This window comes from Camelina sativa, chromosome 1 (assembly GCF_000633955.1).
Source record: "Camelina sativa cultivar DH55 chromosome 1, Cs, whole genome shotgun sequence".
Classification (NCBI taxonomy): Eukaryota; Viridiplantae; Streptophyta; class Magnoliopsida; order Brassicales; family Brassicaceae; genus Camelina; species Camelina sativa.
In genome coordinates this window covers 1,180,296-1,193,805 of record NC_025685.1, presented here as the reverse complement: position 1 = coordinate 1,193,805, position 13,510 = coordinate 1,180,296, and the positions used below count along the sequence as shown (strand labels likewise).

The following is a 13,510-nucleotide window of genomic DNA, read 5'->3' as shown; positions in this document are numbered from 1 at the left end:
TTTTTTTTTTTTTTTTTTTTGTATTTTTTCCATGTGGACCCCACAATTTCCATATTCCTACTTTTTATTGTTTCTCACAGACACATTCTCAAAAGAAAAAGGTCACCGAGGAAGAGCTCGCCGGAGAAACTGAGCAAGCTGAGCCGGAGCACTAAGATGCGGCAAATGCCCTTCGGTTTTAAGCTGCTCAACAGTCGTATCTCCACCTAGATGATTTCTCAGATACTCCGCCACCGAAGCCGGCACTGACACATCTTTCGCCGTCTGAATCACGCAAGTCGGAACCCTAACCAACCCTAGGACTCCTCTCAGATCGCTGTTGAACACTGTCCTCGATACGAACAGAGATATATCCGGACGCATATTGAACAGAGTCCTGCTGAACTCTCTAACCGCCGCGGGAACATCGGCTCCAACGGCGAGCGGAGCAAATCCGTGAACCCAAGCTTCGTAGTTAGCTTCCATAGCCGAGAAAACTTTCTCAATCTCTCCTTCTTCGAACCCTCCGTGGTAATCCTCGTCGTTCAGGAACCTAGGAGAGAATCCGATGAGGATCAGCTTCGAGAAAAGCTCCGGCCGACGAATCGAAGCGATGATTCCGATCATAGCGGAGACGGAGTGGCCTACGTAAGCGCAGTTCTGGATCCCTAGGGAATCGACGATGTTGAGGAGATCGTCGACGTAAGGATCGAGAGTCGTGTAGCGGTTGAAGTCGAAGTAGTCGGGGTTGACACTGCCGGCGCAGACTAAGTCGTAGAGGACGACTCTGTAGGATTGGGTGAAGTAAGGAAGGATCAGGTGCCATGCTGATTGGTCTGTACCGAATCCATGGGCTAAAAACAGGATCCGATCACCCGTACCTACGACCCGAACATTTAGAGCTTCTAAGATGTTGTGTTGACTCATTTTTTTTTCTTGTGTGTGTTTGGGATGATGGTAAAGAAGTGGGTTGGGTTGGATACTGTTTATATAAAAGCTTGTGTAATTGGGTAGGTGTGTGTGTGTTTGTAATGAACAATTCTTTTTTTTTCTTTTTTTTTTTTTCTTTTCCACTGCAATTATTTATTTATTATCCAATACTTTTTCGATTGGCTTTTTGAGTTTATGGATACAAAGAGCATGCGTTGATTATTCGTCACACATTTGATATTTTTTTATTAAAAAGATTGTAAGATGCTTCAGAGGTGGTGTTTGGTTGCACTTGAGATTATTCTTAACCATTTTTTTCTTTTGTTCTGTAGTTGTATTCGTATGGTGATTAAAATTGAATATTATAAAACACTAACAATCGATCCGCGTTACGCGCGGTAGTTAGATTAAGGTGTATTCCGAGTTTTGTTGTGTATATTTTTTTTGGTTTTTGTTAATTCATCTTTACATTTGTTTTTGTTTTGTTGGATATTTTAATAAAAATATGTTTTGCAGTAAGTATAATTTAGTTTGCTGTTTTTAAAGGAAAAATTGAGATCATCTTGTGTGTTTATAATGCTTTTTAAAAAAAAATTATTATTAGAAGTTAATATTTTTTAGTTGAAATTGTTGTTTTGCTGTAGTTGTTAGTTGTTATTAATTTATTATTATTTTCCATTTTGTGGTTGGATTGTTATTTAATATTTTCATATGTATCTTGTAAACTGTTAGAGTAATTTTTTTGTCAATGTTTTAGAGTTTGGAGTGAAAAGATTGTGGACTTTATTAAGAAAAATAAATAAAATCAATAACTTACATTCCTTTTGTCTGGACTATTTTTGTTTGTTTCATTCGGGCCCAATTTCTCTGTAAGGCTTATAATTTGTGGGTTTATTGGGCCATTATTTATATGTTATTGAGTTGAAATTGATTTGTTAATTTTCAAAATCCGATGTCCTCGTGAACGGATAGGAGAAGAGCAATTTTCCGATCTAGAGGTCTGTTTGAGGATTGAACTTATGTTTTTGATGCTCTTAATCGTTTTTTCAGTCATTCCTGTCTTAATCGTTATTCCTTGTTGATTTTGTTAAAGGTGAATGTCAATTGGATTGCAAATTTGTTTATATGAAAATATATATGTTGGCTTATTTAGGTTTCTTAATTAAGTTGTGAGTTGTTTTGTGTTATTGGTTGTAATTTTTCCCCCTTTTGTCCTGTAAGTAGTTTTTTCGATTCGATGTGAGTTGTGTTTTGGGGAAAATTAATTTTCTTGTTTATCTTGCTGTAATTTTATAAAGTCCAGGTTGTTTTTTTTTCTCTGTTGTTTTTTTAATATAATTTTGTGTTACGGTTATCTGACTGTGGCATTCATATATCTTAATCTTTTTAGTTTATTAAATGTGTGTTCATCTCTTTGCGTCTTTGTCTTTGGTGATGGATTTGTGAAGTGCTACCAAATAATTTTAATTGATTTCTAGTTGTGTTTCCTTGATTCTTTGAAAGTGTTGTTTGGGTTGCCTTGTTTTGATATTTGAAATTTTAAATTATGATCAGTTTAATAGAAAATTTTAACTATATTATTACCACTAATGAAGAATTATAGTATTGTTTTCTTATTTTAACATTTAATTTATTTTACATAATTATTTTTTATTTAAACTTTCGATTAATTATATTTAACAAAAAAACATGCACTAAATGAATATTTTAAAATAAAAAATTGAGTTCATAGGATTTAAAAATAGTGTTGGGTCTAGAGACTTTGAATGAAATAGTGTTGGACCTATAAATTTTGGATGAAATTTAGTTGATCAGTTTGTCATTTGTATGATTGTTTAAAGAGCTTATTAAAATCTGTAAAACCCACGAAATTAAAGAAGAAGTGGCTGACTTGGTAGCTGACGTGGCAACACGAGAAGTTAGTACGAAAACTAACTTTATATATATAGATTAAGTGTTTTCAATGAATGTGTCAGTACGAAAACACGAGGTCGTAAATGACATTAACTGTGGATATATTAAGGTTTTATAAGAAAAATATTATGTATCCAAAAAAAAAAAAAAGGATGTCGACAAAAATAAAAAGAAATTGGATATAAATTTTTGGACGTACAGTATATAATAATCTGTAGGGTGAGTAAATGAGTGTTTAATATTACGGCTGTGTTATGAATAAGACGTTTTATTTTAAATACGTGTTATTTCCATCTGAACCCCAAATGTTTCAATTTTGACAAGTTTTAACACCAATTTATTTCTCAAGATATCAGGAGGAAGAAGAGGCTCCTCTCCAAGAGTCAAAGACCACAATCTTTTTTACACATATCCACCATTAACTGGAATGATCTGACCATTGACCCATTCACCACCATCACCAGCCAAGAATCCAACAAGAGGCACCACGTCTTTGGCTTCACCAATCCTTCCAAAGGGAGACTCTCCGGCTATCTTCTCAACCAACTCTGGGCTCTTTCCATCATAGAACATCTCAGTGGCTATAGGTCCTGGAGCAACACAGTTGGCAGTTATTCCTGTACCTTTTAGCTCTTTCGCAAGAATCTTAACCATAGTTTCCACAGCTGCTTTTGATGCTGCATAGGTACCATATCCTAGTCTTAAGGATCGGGTCGTTGAAGATGTCACGAGTATGATCCGACCACCACCTCCTTTCTTTAGCCTATTGGCTGCTTCCTTGCTACACAGAAACGCTCCTCTTGTATTGACACTACCAGTCCATAAGCAACAAAACAGAGTATTATTGGATGTAACAGTGAAACTATACATACAAAATCTCACCAGGGTTCAACAATGACTGAAACAAAGAAATCTCAGTTGAATATATACTAAAGGAATCAGCTTTCTAACTCAAAACCATAGCCCATTGTCCATAAGAAACAACCAGAGGATTCTTGGAGATTAAAGAATGCAGCAACATGGAACATTTGGATATTAAAGGACTCAGATTTCTAACTCAAAACCATAGGCCATTGTCACATCTGAATCTCACATTGTACAATTAACCTTAAGTAATTAACAAAAAGTTGTTTGCTTTATTAGGATTAAGAAGCTAACCAAATCAATGAAACAGTCTCTATTTATACCTGAAGATGCGATCGAAATCTTCGACTGATGTGTTAGCAATCGTAGGGTGGTTGGGATCGAGAATCCCAGCGGAGTTAACCAGAATGTGAACCGGCGATTCAAAGGCAGTCTCAGCCGCATCGAACATCGATTTCACCTGGCTTGGTTCAGAGACATTGGCTTGAACCACAATGGCTCTTGGTCCTTTTCCAGTGATTTCTTCCCTAACTGGGAAAGCGTTGATCTCAGCCGCGGCACGCTCGGCGTCTGCGGCTTTAGATGTGTAGTTGATAACAATCCTCGCACCGAGTTCAGCTAGGTGGATAGCTATAGCTCGGCCAATTCCACGGGATGAGCCGGTGACGATGGCGACTCTTCCGGCGAGTGGAAGCGGCGGTTGTGTAGCCATGAAAACGATTCGAATTCGATGAGTGTTAGTAGTGTGATGTAATGGGGACTGATGGAAACTAGTGGATTGGCATGTTTTTATATAGTTTCCTCTGACAAAATCAGCCCCTTAACTTTATAAAGTAACAAATTTACCCCTACCCGCTTCTTTACAGTTCCCCCCTTTTATATCTGCATATTTATAGATTATTCCCATTAGTATATTGGGGAACTGTCCTTTTAAAAAAAAAAAAAAAAATTATTTTTGTGGTCAACATAAATCTAAGTTAATAATAAATATTATAATTTTGTTAGAACAATAACATTAATTTAAGCTTGAATTACGAATTTAATTCTTAATTTTTGTTGAGTCGATTATTTTTGCTACCAAATTTCACTGTTTTGCCAATTTGGAAGGATTGATTCAATTCAAATTCTTAATTCCCTAATTGAAAAATAAAATAAAAGGCATTGGATTTGGACCAAAATTGGGGGAATGAACATAGAGAAATAAGTTTCCTATGATAGTAAAGAATACGCAGATTTAATTAGTCATGGGCGTTCGGGTATTCGGTTCGGTTTCAGATATATTCATTCGGTTTCGGTTAGTTTCGATATAGAAGTTTAGTATCCATTCGGTTAATTTACTATTTCGGTTCGGGTTCGGTTCGGTTTCGGTTATTTTCGGTTTGGTTCCGGATATCCGAAATAGTGTAATATAAATTTTTAAAATATAATTTAAATAAAATTTGATTATATTTTAACAAATATATCTAAAAACTTCCTGATATTTGATTTATTTCAAATATTTTGGTATTTTTTGTCTAAATATATATAGTTTTTTAGTTTACTTTTTATTACCTTATATAAATTAATACGTAATACAAAGCTAAAACTTCAACTTGGTGCAGTGGCCATGTTGCACACTCCAGTTTGTAGAGGTCTCAGTTCAATTCTCGGCTAAAACATAATTTTAGTACGTATTCGGTTTGATTTGGATAACCGAATGGATATCGATTCGGTTCGGTTAATAACCGATATCCATGGATAATTAAAACACTATCCAATCGGTTATTGTCCACTATCCATGTCGGAACCGAAATTTCGGTTCGGTTTATTTGCCCAGGACTAAATTTAATGCCATTTGACTACTATTTTCTATTTAAAAAAAAAAAAAAACAATTTGGTCAATTTGGACAAAAGTGAAAATTTAACCAATTACGAGATTCTAGAAAATATTATATTCCTAAAATAATAACACAAATTGAGAGGAAAACAAATTCTTAAACTTAATTACGATAAAAACCCAAAACTTTACTGATCTATCTAATAAACCCATAATTCTATTAATTCCTATGATCTTCTTAATCTTTATTGTTGGGTAAAAATCTCCAAAGTAATCTTAATCTCTTATTTTTCCAAAAGGTTCATAGATTTAAGAAGTTACTAAGGAGTAAACAAGCAGTTCAATAATTAATTTTTTTTTTAGTTTCTTCCCCCAAAACGATTTTGTAAAGGCTCTAGTTTTGATAACATTGATAACATTGGTACCGTTTCGATAAAAAGAGGAAAATAATAAAGGGAGGGTTCCCTAAACAAACCCGCCCATCTCACCAAACTCTCAATTCAAAAATCAAACAAACAAAGTTGAATCCTCTTTTGTTTTTGTTTTTTTCTGGTTTCCTTCGCATCGTATTAGAGAGAGAGAGAGAGAGAAGAAGAGCGACTACTCTATAGGAGGAATCTGGGGAATTTTTAGATAGATTCTTGTTGGGTCTTTCTTGAATTTTGTTGGGTCAATCTTCGCTGTGAGGGCCACTGGTACGCTTCTTTGTGACTTTGGCTATTCAACATCGACTTCACTTTCTCTGAATTCGATACTCTTGTGTTTTTTCGATTAGGGTTACTCTTCTTTCATTCAGTTATTATATTCAATTCGTTTTGGATTTGTAATTCCAAAGACCAAAGTTCGTGTATTTATCACTTTCCTTCGATGGTTTTAATGTAAAAAAAGATCCGTTTTTTTTTGGGAAGTTTACGTAATCTAATCTAATCAGTTCTGTTCGGATTTTCATAATTCATCCGGAGAATGATGTTTTGCGTTTGGTCTCACCTTTTTTTTTTTGGAATTGAGTATTGGTTTTGGTATAATCATCATATGAAAATGGGTGTTGATTGATTTGTTTTCCTTATTCGGATATGGTTTAGAATCACTGAGTATACTCACTTTGGTAAAAAGTTATATATTGTTTAGGATTCACGAATAAATCTGATACTGTATATATACTTCTTGTCACTTCAAGAGAATTTTACGCTACTGTTGTTCTTATTGAATTCATTGTGGTTTTTTTTTTGTTTTCACAGGAACCAGGAGAGGGGAACAATGGGTAGAAATATCGGTTCGGCATTTAGACAAGAGTTGGCTAATCTTGATAAAGATCCAGATTCTCACAAGACTGCAATGAGCAATCTGAGATCCATTGTGAAAGATTTGGATGCTAAGGTGATTCATGTCTTTGTTGATCAACTTTCTCAAGTCAAAGAGATTGGTTCTGAATCTGGTGGCTACACGGTTTCTCTCTTTGAAGACCTTGCTCGTGCTCATGGAGTCAAAATCGCTCCTCATGTAGATACTATCATGCCAGCGATCGTAAGGACGTTGAGTTTTAGTGAAGGGTCTTTACGTGTTCAGCAGGCTTGCTCTAAGGCGGTAGCTGCTATGGCTAGATTTGGAATTGATCCTACTACACCTGGAGATAAGAAAACGAATGTGGTTCACTCTCTTTGTAAGCCGCTCTCTGATTCTCTTATTGATTCACAACATCAGCAGCATCTTGCTTTGGGATCTGCTCTTTGCTTGAAGTCACTTGTGGATTGCGATAATTGGCGATCTGCTTCTAGTGAAATGGTTAATAATGTTTGTCAAAGCTTAGCTGTTGCCCTTGAAGCCACTTCAAGTGAAGCCAACTCTCATATGGCACTTGTTATGACACTTGCCAAACACAATCCTTTTACTGTGGAGGCGTATGCAAGGCTTTTGGTGAAGTCGGGTCTGAGGATTCTGGATTTAGGTGTTGTTGAAGATGATTCTCAGAAACGGCTTTTAGCTATACAGATGCTCAATTTTCTGATGAAGAATTTGAATCCCAAGAGTGTTTTTTCTGAGCTAGAGCTTATATGTCACGAGATGGAGAAACACCAAAAAGATGAGGTGCATTATGTCAAAATGGCAGCTTATGAAACCATGAGACAAGCAGAGATATTAATCGCTGAGGCAGATCCCATGTTTGATGCAGAGAACTGCAAGCCCCGAATCTCGCTCAGCGGATCAATCAAGTCTACACCAAGTCTTGGAGCACATGATGGGAGTGTTTATAGTAGACATGATGGGAGTTGTGTAAACGATCAAGACGAGGATGATGTTCTGTTTTCTGGTGTAGGCAGTGGAAGAACTGCTGTTTCAGGCTCTCCTTTGGTGGATTACAGAGAGAATAACCAAGAAACTGATTCTGTAATCGAGAGTCCAAGATATGGAAATCAGGTAAAATAACAACTTTAAATCTACCTTCCCTTGTGTGTCCTTTTTCACTGAATTTTCATTTTTTCTGCTTCTTTGATTTCAGATTCAATGTTTTGGTGTTGAAGATGAGAATATTGAGTCAGTTTGGTTCCATCAGCGGAACAGAAGTTCTGAGTTTAATGAATCTGTGAGCTCTAGGACGAACCGCTCAAGAAGTTCCAGACGAAGCACCAAGAAGAGACAATCAGGAGACATCTGTTCAAAACATCACAGGCATGGTTTCACACAAGATCCATTCACTGAGTTACTAGACAACAGAGAGCAGCTGCAACAGTTCAGTGAAAGCTCATCATCGTCATCAATATATGATACATCTGGCACTACTAGTCCAACCAACACAACAGAAGATATCTATGAGAAACCGAAGTCAGATCTGGATTCTGAGGCCAAACTTAAGACAGGGGAGACTGATATAGACCCACGGCTGGGACGGAGTAAGCGTGTGTTAAAATTTGGGCTGGGTGTCTTTTCTATTGCAGTTGCAGGGTTTGCTTCTTTCATGTGGATGCATCTCCAGGATGATATGATGCCTCATCTTGTTCCGACTTAACGTCCATGGGATGAACATACAAAAGCTTAGAACTTACATAGGTTCAAATTGTAGCTTAGTTCCCTTGTTCTTTTGTCAATGTGTGGATCATGTTCATACAAGTTTGTTTGTTTACTTTTCCTGGTGAATTTGTCACTTGCCCAAAAGACAAATTAATGTTAACCAAACTAATATGTTCATAGGTTCAAAGTTCAAACGTTCTAGCTTGGTTCTCTTGCTCTTTTGTCACTCGTCCAAAAGTGGAAGCGAATCTAAACCAAATTCACATTAGTTCAAATTCAAAATTAAGCCACAACCGTTCGAAGTCTTAACTGAGAAAATCCTAGAAACAATTTCACTAACAAAACAAGACAAAAAACAAAAAGAAGGCAACACACTTCAGTTGGGATGTGTATACAAAGATCACAAATCTTAGGCTGAGACATAACAAAATTTCCTCAGAATTGAGAGAACAAAGGGTTACAAAAGAAAAGAGTTTCACTACGAGGTATATATTCTCCGGCTTAGTCTTCCTCGGCACCAGCACCTGCGGCGGCAGCTGCATCTCTCCTTGGTCCACCAGCTGGTTTCGCCATTATAATCTGCACATTTTACACATATTAGAGTATAAATATGCAGGTTTTAGAATACTTAAATGGATATCTATCGAAGGAACTGAATATCGAATAAAGAGTTTGCACGAACAAGGGACTTAAGGTGGCTTTGTTTATATACTAATCTTGTAAAATATAGCATTCAACCAACAATATATTTTTCCTTCATGTGATGACAACACCTAAAGATATCAATGAAAAATTGCTTCGTTCACCAAAGATTAAATCAAGTCAGTTAGTGCATACCTGGTCTACACGAAGCACAGTGCATGCAGCATCTGAAGCATATTTAAGAGCAAATAACCTGCACAGAGACTTGCACGTCTTAGTCATAAATTCAAATGAATGGTCTTCTTTGTAAGCATCAGAATTCTACTTCAGTTATTATATGTTCAAGAACTGCTAAGCAATTATGGAGAAGTCTGATAGAAAGATCTGATGGCTGAAAGACAGTGTGAAACTTACTTGGTTGCAAAAAGATCCCATACTTTCGTCTCTGAAACATCTTTACAAGCACCTTCCTCTAAGTCAATGCCTAGTTTTGCGTTTCCAGATCCATGTCCAGTGTACAGAGCGGCTATGATTTCCATTGCATTGAGGCCAGAATTATCTGCAAGGGTTTTGGGTACAAACTCAAAACTCTCAGCGTATTTGGAGATAGCATATTTGTCCAACCTGAAATTCAAAAGTGAAACCAGAGTTTAGTTACCAAACCATAGACAGTTTTGCATAAAAAGCTAGCCTCACATGGATAATTTTTGAAAAACTACCCAAAATGATATCATCTAATAAACTAAGTAAAAGAAAGTACCCTATTTCTGCATTGGCATATTCCTTCAATCTTTGAGCCAATTCTATCTCAGTAGCTGCAGCCCCAGGAACAATACGGCTGTCTCTGCACATGGCCTGAGAAGTAAATAGAACTAATCTAATCAGTAATCACGGTCAAGATATATACAATATATTTGGCAAAACGGAAACTAGACAGGGAAAACAAATCTTTAACCCAGCAGATATTACCTTGTATGTATTAACTCCATCATCAACAGCTCTCTCAAGGTCGTCCAAAATGCTATCCGTGCTTCCACGCAAAACCACGGTAGAGATGGAGTTACCACCTTCCTCGTTTCTAGCAATTGTGACCTAAAGACATCACAAGAAGACCGAGAATTGTCAATGATCAATGAAAGACAAAAAATAATAACTTAAAAGATAGGAAATGACTTCAGAGTACTTACTGTCACACCACCAATTTCCTCAACTGATATAGAATCAACATATCCCAGATCATCAGGGCTTGGCCGGCTAAGCTTTAACTGTTTGATAATTAAAGTATTAAAAGCCAGGAAAAAAACCACCGTTCGATACTCATTCAGGTAGCCAATTAGAAACACTTACATGGGCGACAGCACCAGCTGTACGGCAGAAGCGCCTCAGTTCAAACTTTGAGCTGATTTTCAATACCATTATCCTGCCATGAAAAATGTTCGTATATAAAAGGCCAGTAAAGACATGTATTATCATATGAAGCTACAACGGAACAATGGAGAATCAGAATGCAGGTAATAACAATCGTAAAAAGGAGTATAAAAAGATATGATCTACACATACTTGTAGCGCTCACAGAAATGCAATGCCATTTCTCCAATGGATCCCCCGCTAACAATGACTTTGGCTCCTGATTCAGCAACAGCTTTAATCAACTCCTCAACTTTAGCTTCCTCTGTTTTTGCATAGTTCTCTAGCTAGAAATCCAACATAAAAGGAGAAATTTGTCACAACAACGATTTGAACACACACAACCATCCTTGAGGAAGCATATATTTAATAGACGCCAGACTTGTAATTTTCACATTTTAATATGGCAGTAACAAATCTAAGTGCAGTGAAACTCGTATGCATCATTGATAAAGAAGTCTCATCTTGTTCTACCTCATCAAAACACTGAAAGCATATGGTCAAAAATAGAGATTCCAAACTTAAAGGACAGACTAACCTGCTCAGCACTATGAATGAGGACAGTTCCTTTGGTCTCTGTTGCATTAGTATCAACGCCACCCGCAAATACAGCAACCTGAAGAAAGCACAAAGATGATTCAGGGACATCTAGGGGCCAAACATTGATCAATTCAGACCAACAACAAAAACTTGGTCAAAAGCATAAACACAAGAAAAGAATCTCACCTTAGCCTTCTCCATCCGCTTAATGCTACCAACAGCATCACTTTTCATGACCATACCACGGACTATGCAAGAATTGTGCAAGCCTCCTCCCAAAAGCTTGGCAACACGGACGTTATCAACATTGAAATTCGTAGGGTTCTTTGGGCAGACTTGAATGCATGCCTAGAAAATAAGTGAACCCGTCAAGTAAACTCTAAATCTGCCATAAACTTGAAGAAATAACAATCTGAAAAATGAAACAGGAAACAAACAGATAGCAAGGAATAATTACGTCAGCGACCAAAGAGCATATGATCTCCTCTTGGCCAAACTGCTTGCTTGCAACAGCTGCTCTCATCCGGGAAATAACTTCGTCCTTGTTACGCACATCCATGGTCTGAGAACCACTCTCAACCAGTTGTTCCAAAATTTCAACAGTCTGCACAATCAATAACATTAGTCAAATATACTCATCAGAGGAACAAATTAAAAAGCACAATACAGTAATTCAGATATTCACCAACCAACCAACAAACCTTATTGATAGCTTTAGTATATCCACTAATGATCTCACTGGGATGAAGCCCCATCCTGATAAGCTCCTCAGCGTTTTGAAGAAGTTCACCAGCAAAAGAGATAACCAGATTAGCACCATCTCCAATTTCTTCTTGCTGTGCCTTAGCAGCTAAAACCAAAAGTTTAGCAGCCGGGTGCTGAATCTCAAGTTCGTTCACAATAGTACCAGCGTCACTTGTCACAAACAGTTTATCCAAATGATTGATAACCATTTTATTCATTCCTGAAAGAAACCATCAGAAACAAACAACTCAGTTATAATCCGAAATCTGAATCCCTAGAAACAACAGATCAAGTTTACTTTTAAATATACACAAGACAGGCAGATCCTACTAAGAAAAACGAGATTCATCATTTCCAGTAATAGATCAAGGCACAAATCAGCGAAAGTTTAACGAACCATTAGGGCCGAGAGAGGTGCGGGTAATGGTGGAGAGCTCCTTGCAAGCTTCAATGTTCTTAATGACGGCTTCGTCGAGACCCGAGAGATGCCTGTAACCTTCTTTAAGCATCGATTGGATACCGTATGGCTGCATCGACATACCCACCATTTTCTCAGGTAACGATCTGTATACGCTTTGAACTTTGGTCACTCGAACAGAGAAGAGCAAAAACCCTAAAAGCGAAGAAGAAGAAGAAGCTCTGTGTTTGTTTTTTTCTTTTCTTTTTTTTTTAAGTTGTTTAGAGAGAGAGAGAGAGAAAGCTCTTCTGTGAGTTAAAGTGGCCCGAGAGAGATTGCCCTAGAAAGAACCTCGTGAGGTTTTTAAAACACTTCGTTTACTCTGTAAACGTTGTCGTTTCACTGTTAAGGTGAGATGGGCAAAGAGCGAGATCTTTAATCTTTAGGATTGAAATTCTTATTATAAGAAAGTTTAGGGACGAAAAGAGAAATTATGTTTGTGGCTACAAAAAAAAATAGCGTTGATAAATACGATCTTTGAAGGGAATATGAGAGCAAAGAAAGCATAGAGTTGTTTTTGTTTTATATCAGATGTGCGTTCCCTTAAAAAGGGAACAAAAGACAAATCTAAGTTTTGGGTTTAGATAAGCAGAGAACACACAGATTAAAGATGTGTGTATGAAGGTTTTTCAGAAATCCAAAGCCTGAAGAAAAAAACATGATTCAAAAAAACTAGGTTTCTTTTAATTAAGTCATCTTCTTTCCTTGCATCGATTCCAGCTTTCAACACAAGTTAATTGTTGTTTCCCCGGAAGCTCCTTCAAGGGCCTATATATACAAAAAAAACAAACAATCAGAATCAACAAAGCTTAAAAACAGGGGTTGTTGATGTAGTTCTAGATGCAGCAGGGTTTAAAGGAAAACTCTACCTGTTTCTTTTGTTTGATCTTCTTATCTCTGATGATCTTTTGCCTTGTCTCATAGAACTTGTAATCATCAAGTATACATGTCTTGCTCATGTACTCCTTGAAGATCTTTATGATCTTGATCCCATGCTCCAGATTCACCTGCACCAAAACCAACACCATTACAGTTAAATAGCCTGACTGAAGGATTCAAATAAACTTCAAGCTTTCAATTCAACCATGTCCAAAGAAGGGTTTAAGGGAAGTGTAACGAACCTCTTGTGTGTCTCTGCTATTAGTCACAGGCTTGTTCTCGTTATTCGCAAGCGTTATGTGTCTCAAGAGACTGTTTGGTATGTCTTTGAT

General features: G+C 36.9%; 4 protein-coding genes across 4 annotated transcripts; 1 reads left to right on the top strand and 3 right to left on the bottom strand.

Annotated features, from left to right (window-relative positions):
- Nucleotides 1–1,024, bottom strand: LOC104792723 (strigolactone esterase D14). The gene has a single exon (XM_010518973.2). The coding sequence runs from the start codon at nt 904–906 to the stop codon at nt 103–105; it is 804 nt and encodes a 267-aa protein (XP_010517275.1). The 5' UTR covers nt 907–1,024; the 3' UTR covers nt 1–102.
- LOC104792640 (short-chain type dehydrogenase/reductase-like) lies at nt 3,076–4,455 on the bottom strand. The gene is made up of 2 exons (XM_010518866.2): nt 4,011–4,455; nt 3,076–3,634 (listed from the first exon to the last, which is right to left on the bottom strand). The coding sequence occupies exons 1-2, from the start codon at nt 4,397–4,399 to the stop codon at nt 3,226–3,228; spliced, it is 798 nt and encodes a 265-aa protein (XP_010517168.1). The 5' UTR covers nt 4,400–4,455; the 3' UTR covers nt 3,076–3,225.
- On the top strand, nt 5,937–8,853 carry LOC104792543. Its single transcript, XM_010518759.2, has 3 exons — nt 5,937–6,198; nt 6,742–7,918; nt 8,001–8,853. Exons 2-3 carry the CDS (start codon nt 6,761–6,763, stop codon nt 8,505–8,507), a joined length of 1,665 nt encoding a protein of 554 aa, XP_010517061.1. The 5' UTR covers nt 5,937–6,198; nt 6,742–6,760; the 3' UTR covers nt 8,508–8,853.
- Nucleotides 8,820–12,587, bottom strand: LOC104792457 (T-complex protein 1 subunit theta-like). The gene is made up of 13 exons (XM_010518643.2): nt 12,240–12,587; nt 11,800–12,062; nt 11,556–11,702; nt 11,285–11,446; nt 11,097–11,174; nt 10,712–10,845; nt 10,499–10,571; nt 10,339–10,416; nt 10,121–10,243; nt 9,912–10,006; nt 9,566–9,775; nt 9,347–9,404; nt 8,820–9,088 (listed from the first exon to the last, which is right to left on the bottom strand). The coding sequence occupies exons 1-13, from the start codon at nt 12,388–12,390 to the stop codon at nt 9,011–9,013; spliced, it is 1,650 nt and encodes a 549-aa protein (XP_010516945.1). The 5' UTR covers nt 12,391–12,587; the 3' UTR covers nt 8,820–9,010.

Excerpts from the sequence above, each read along its gene's own strand:
- LOC104792723 (XM_010518973.2), bottom strand. The coding sequence starts at position 906 with ATGAGTCAACACAACATCTTAGAAGCTCTAAATGTTCGGGTCGTAGGT.
- LOC104792640 (XM_010518866.2), bottom strand. The coding sequence starts at position 4,399 with ATGGCTACACAACCGCCGCTTCCACTCGCCGGAAGAGTCGCCATCGTC. Across the intron at positions 3,635-4,010 it reads GATTTCGATCGCATCTTCAG|TGTCAATACAAGAGGAGCGT; the intron begins GTATAAATAGAG and ends ATGGACTGGTAG.
- LOC104792543 (XM_010518759.2), top strand. The coding sequence starts at position 6,761 with ATGGGTAGAAATATCGGTTCGGCATTTAGACAAGAGTTGGCTAATCTT. Across the intron at positions 7,919-8,000 it reads GTCCAAGATATGGAAATCAG|ATTCAATGTTTTGGTGTTGA; the intron begins GTAAAATAACAA and ends CTTTGATTTCAG.
- LOC104792457 (XM_010518643.2), bottom strand. The coding sequence starts at position 12,390 with ATGGTGGGTATGTCGATGCAGCCATACGGTATCCAATCGATGCTTAAA. Across the intron at positions 11,175-11,284 it reads AGCGGATGGAGAAGGCTAAG|GTTGCTGTATTTGCGGGTGG; the intron begins GTGAGATTCTTT and ends TGCTTTCTTCAG. Across the intron at positions 9,089-9,346 it reads CTGTGCTTCGTGTAGACCAG|ATTATAATGGCGAAACCAGC; the intron begins GTATGCACTAAC and ends TAAAATGTGCAG.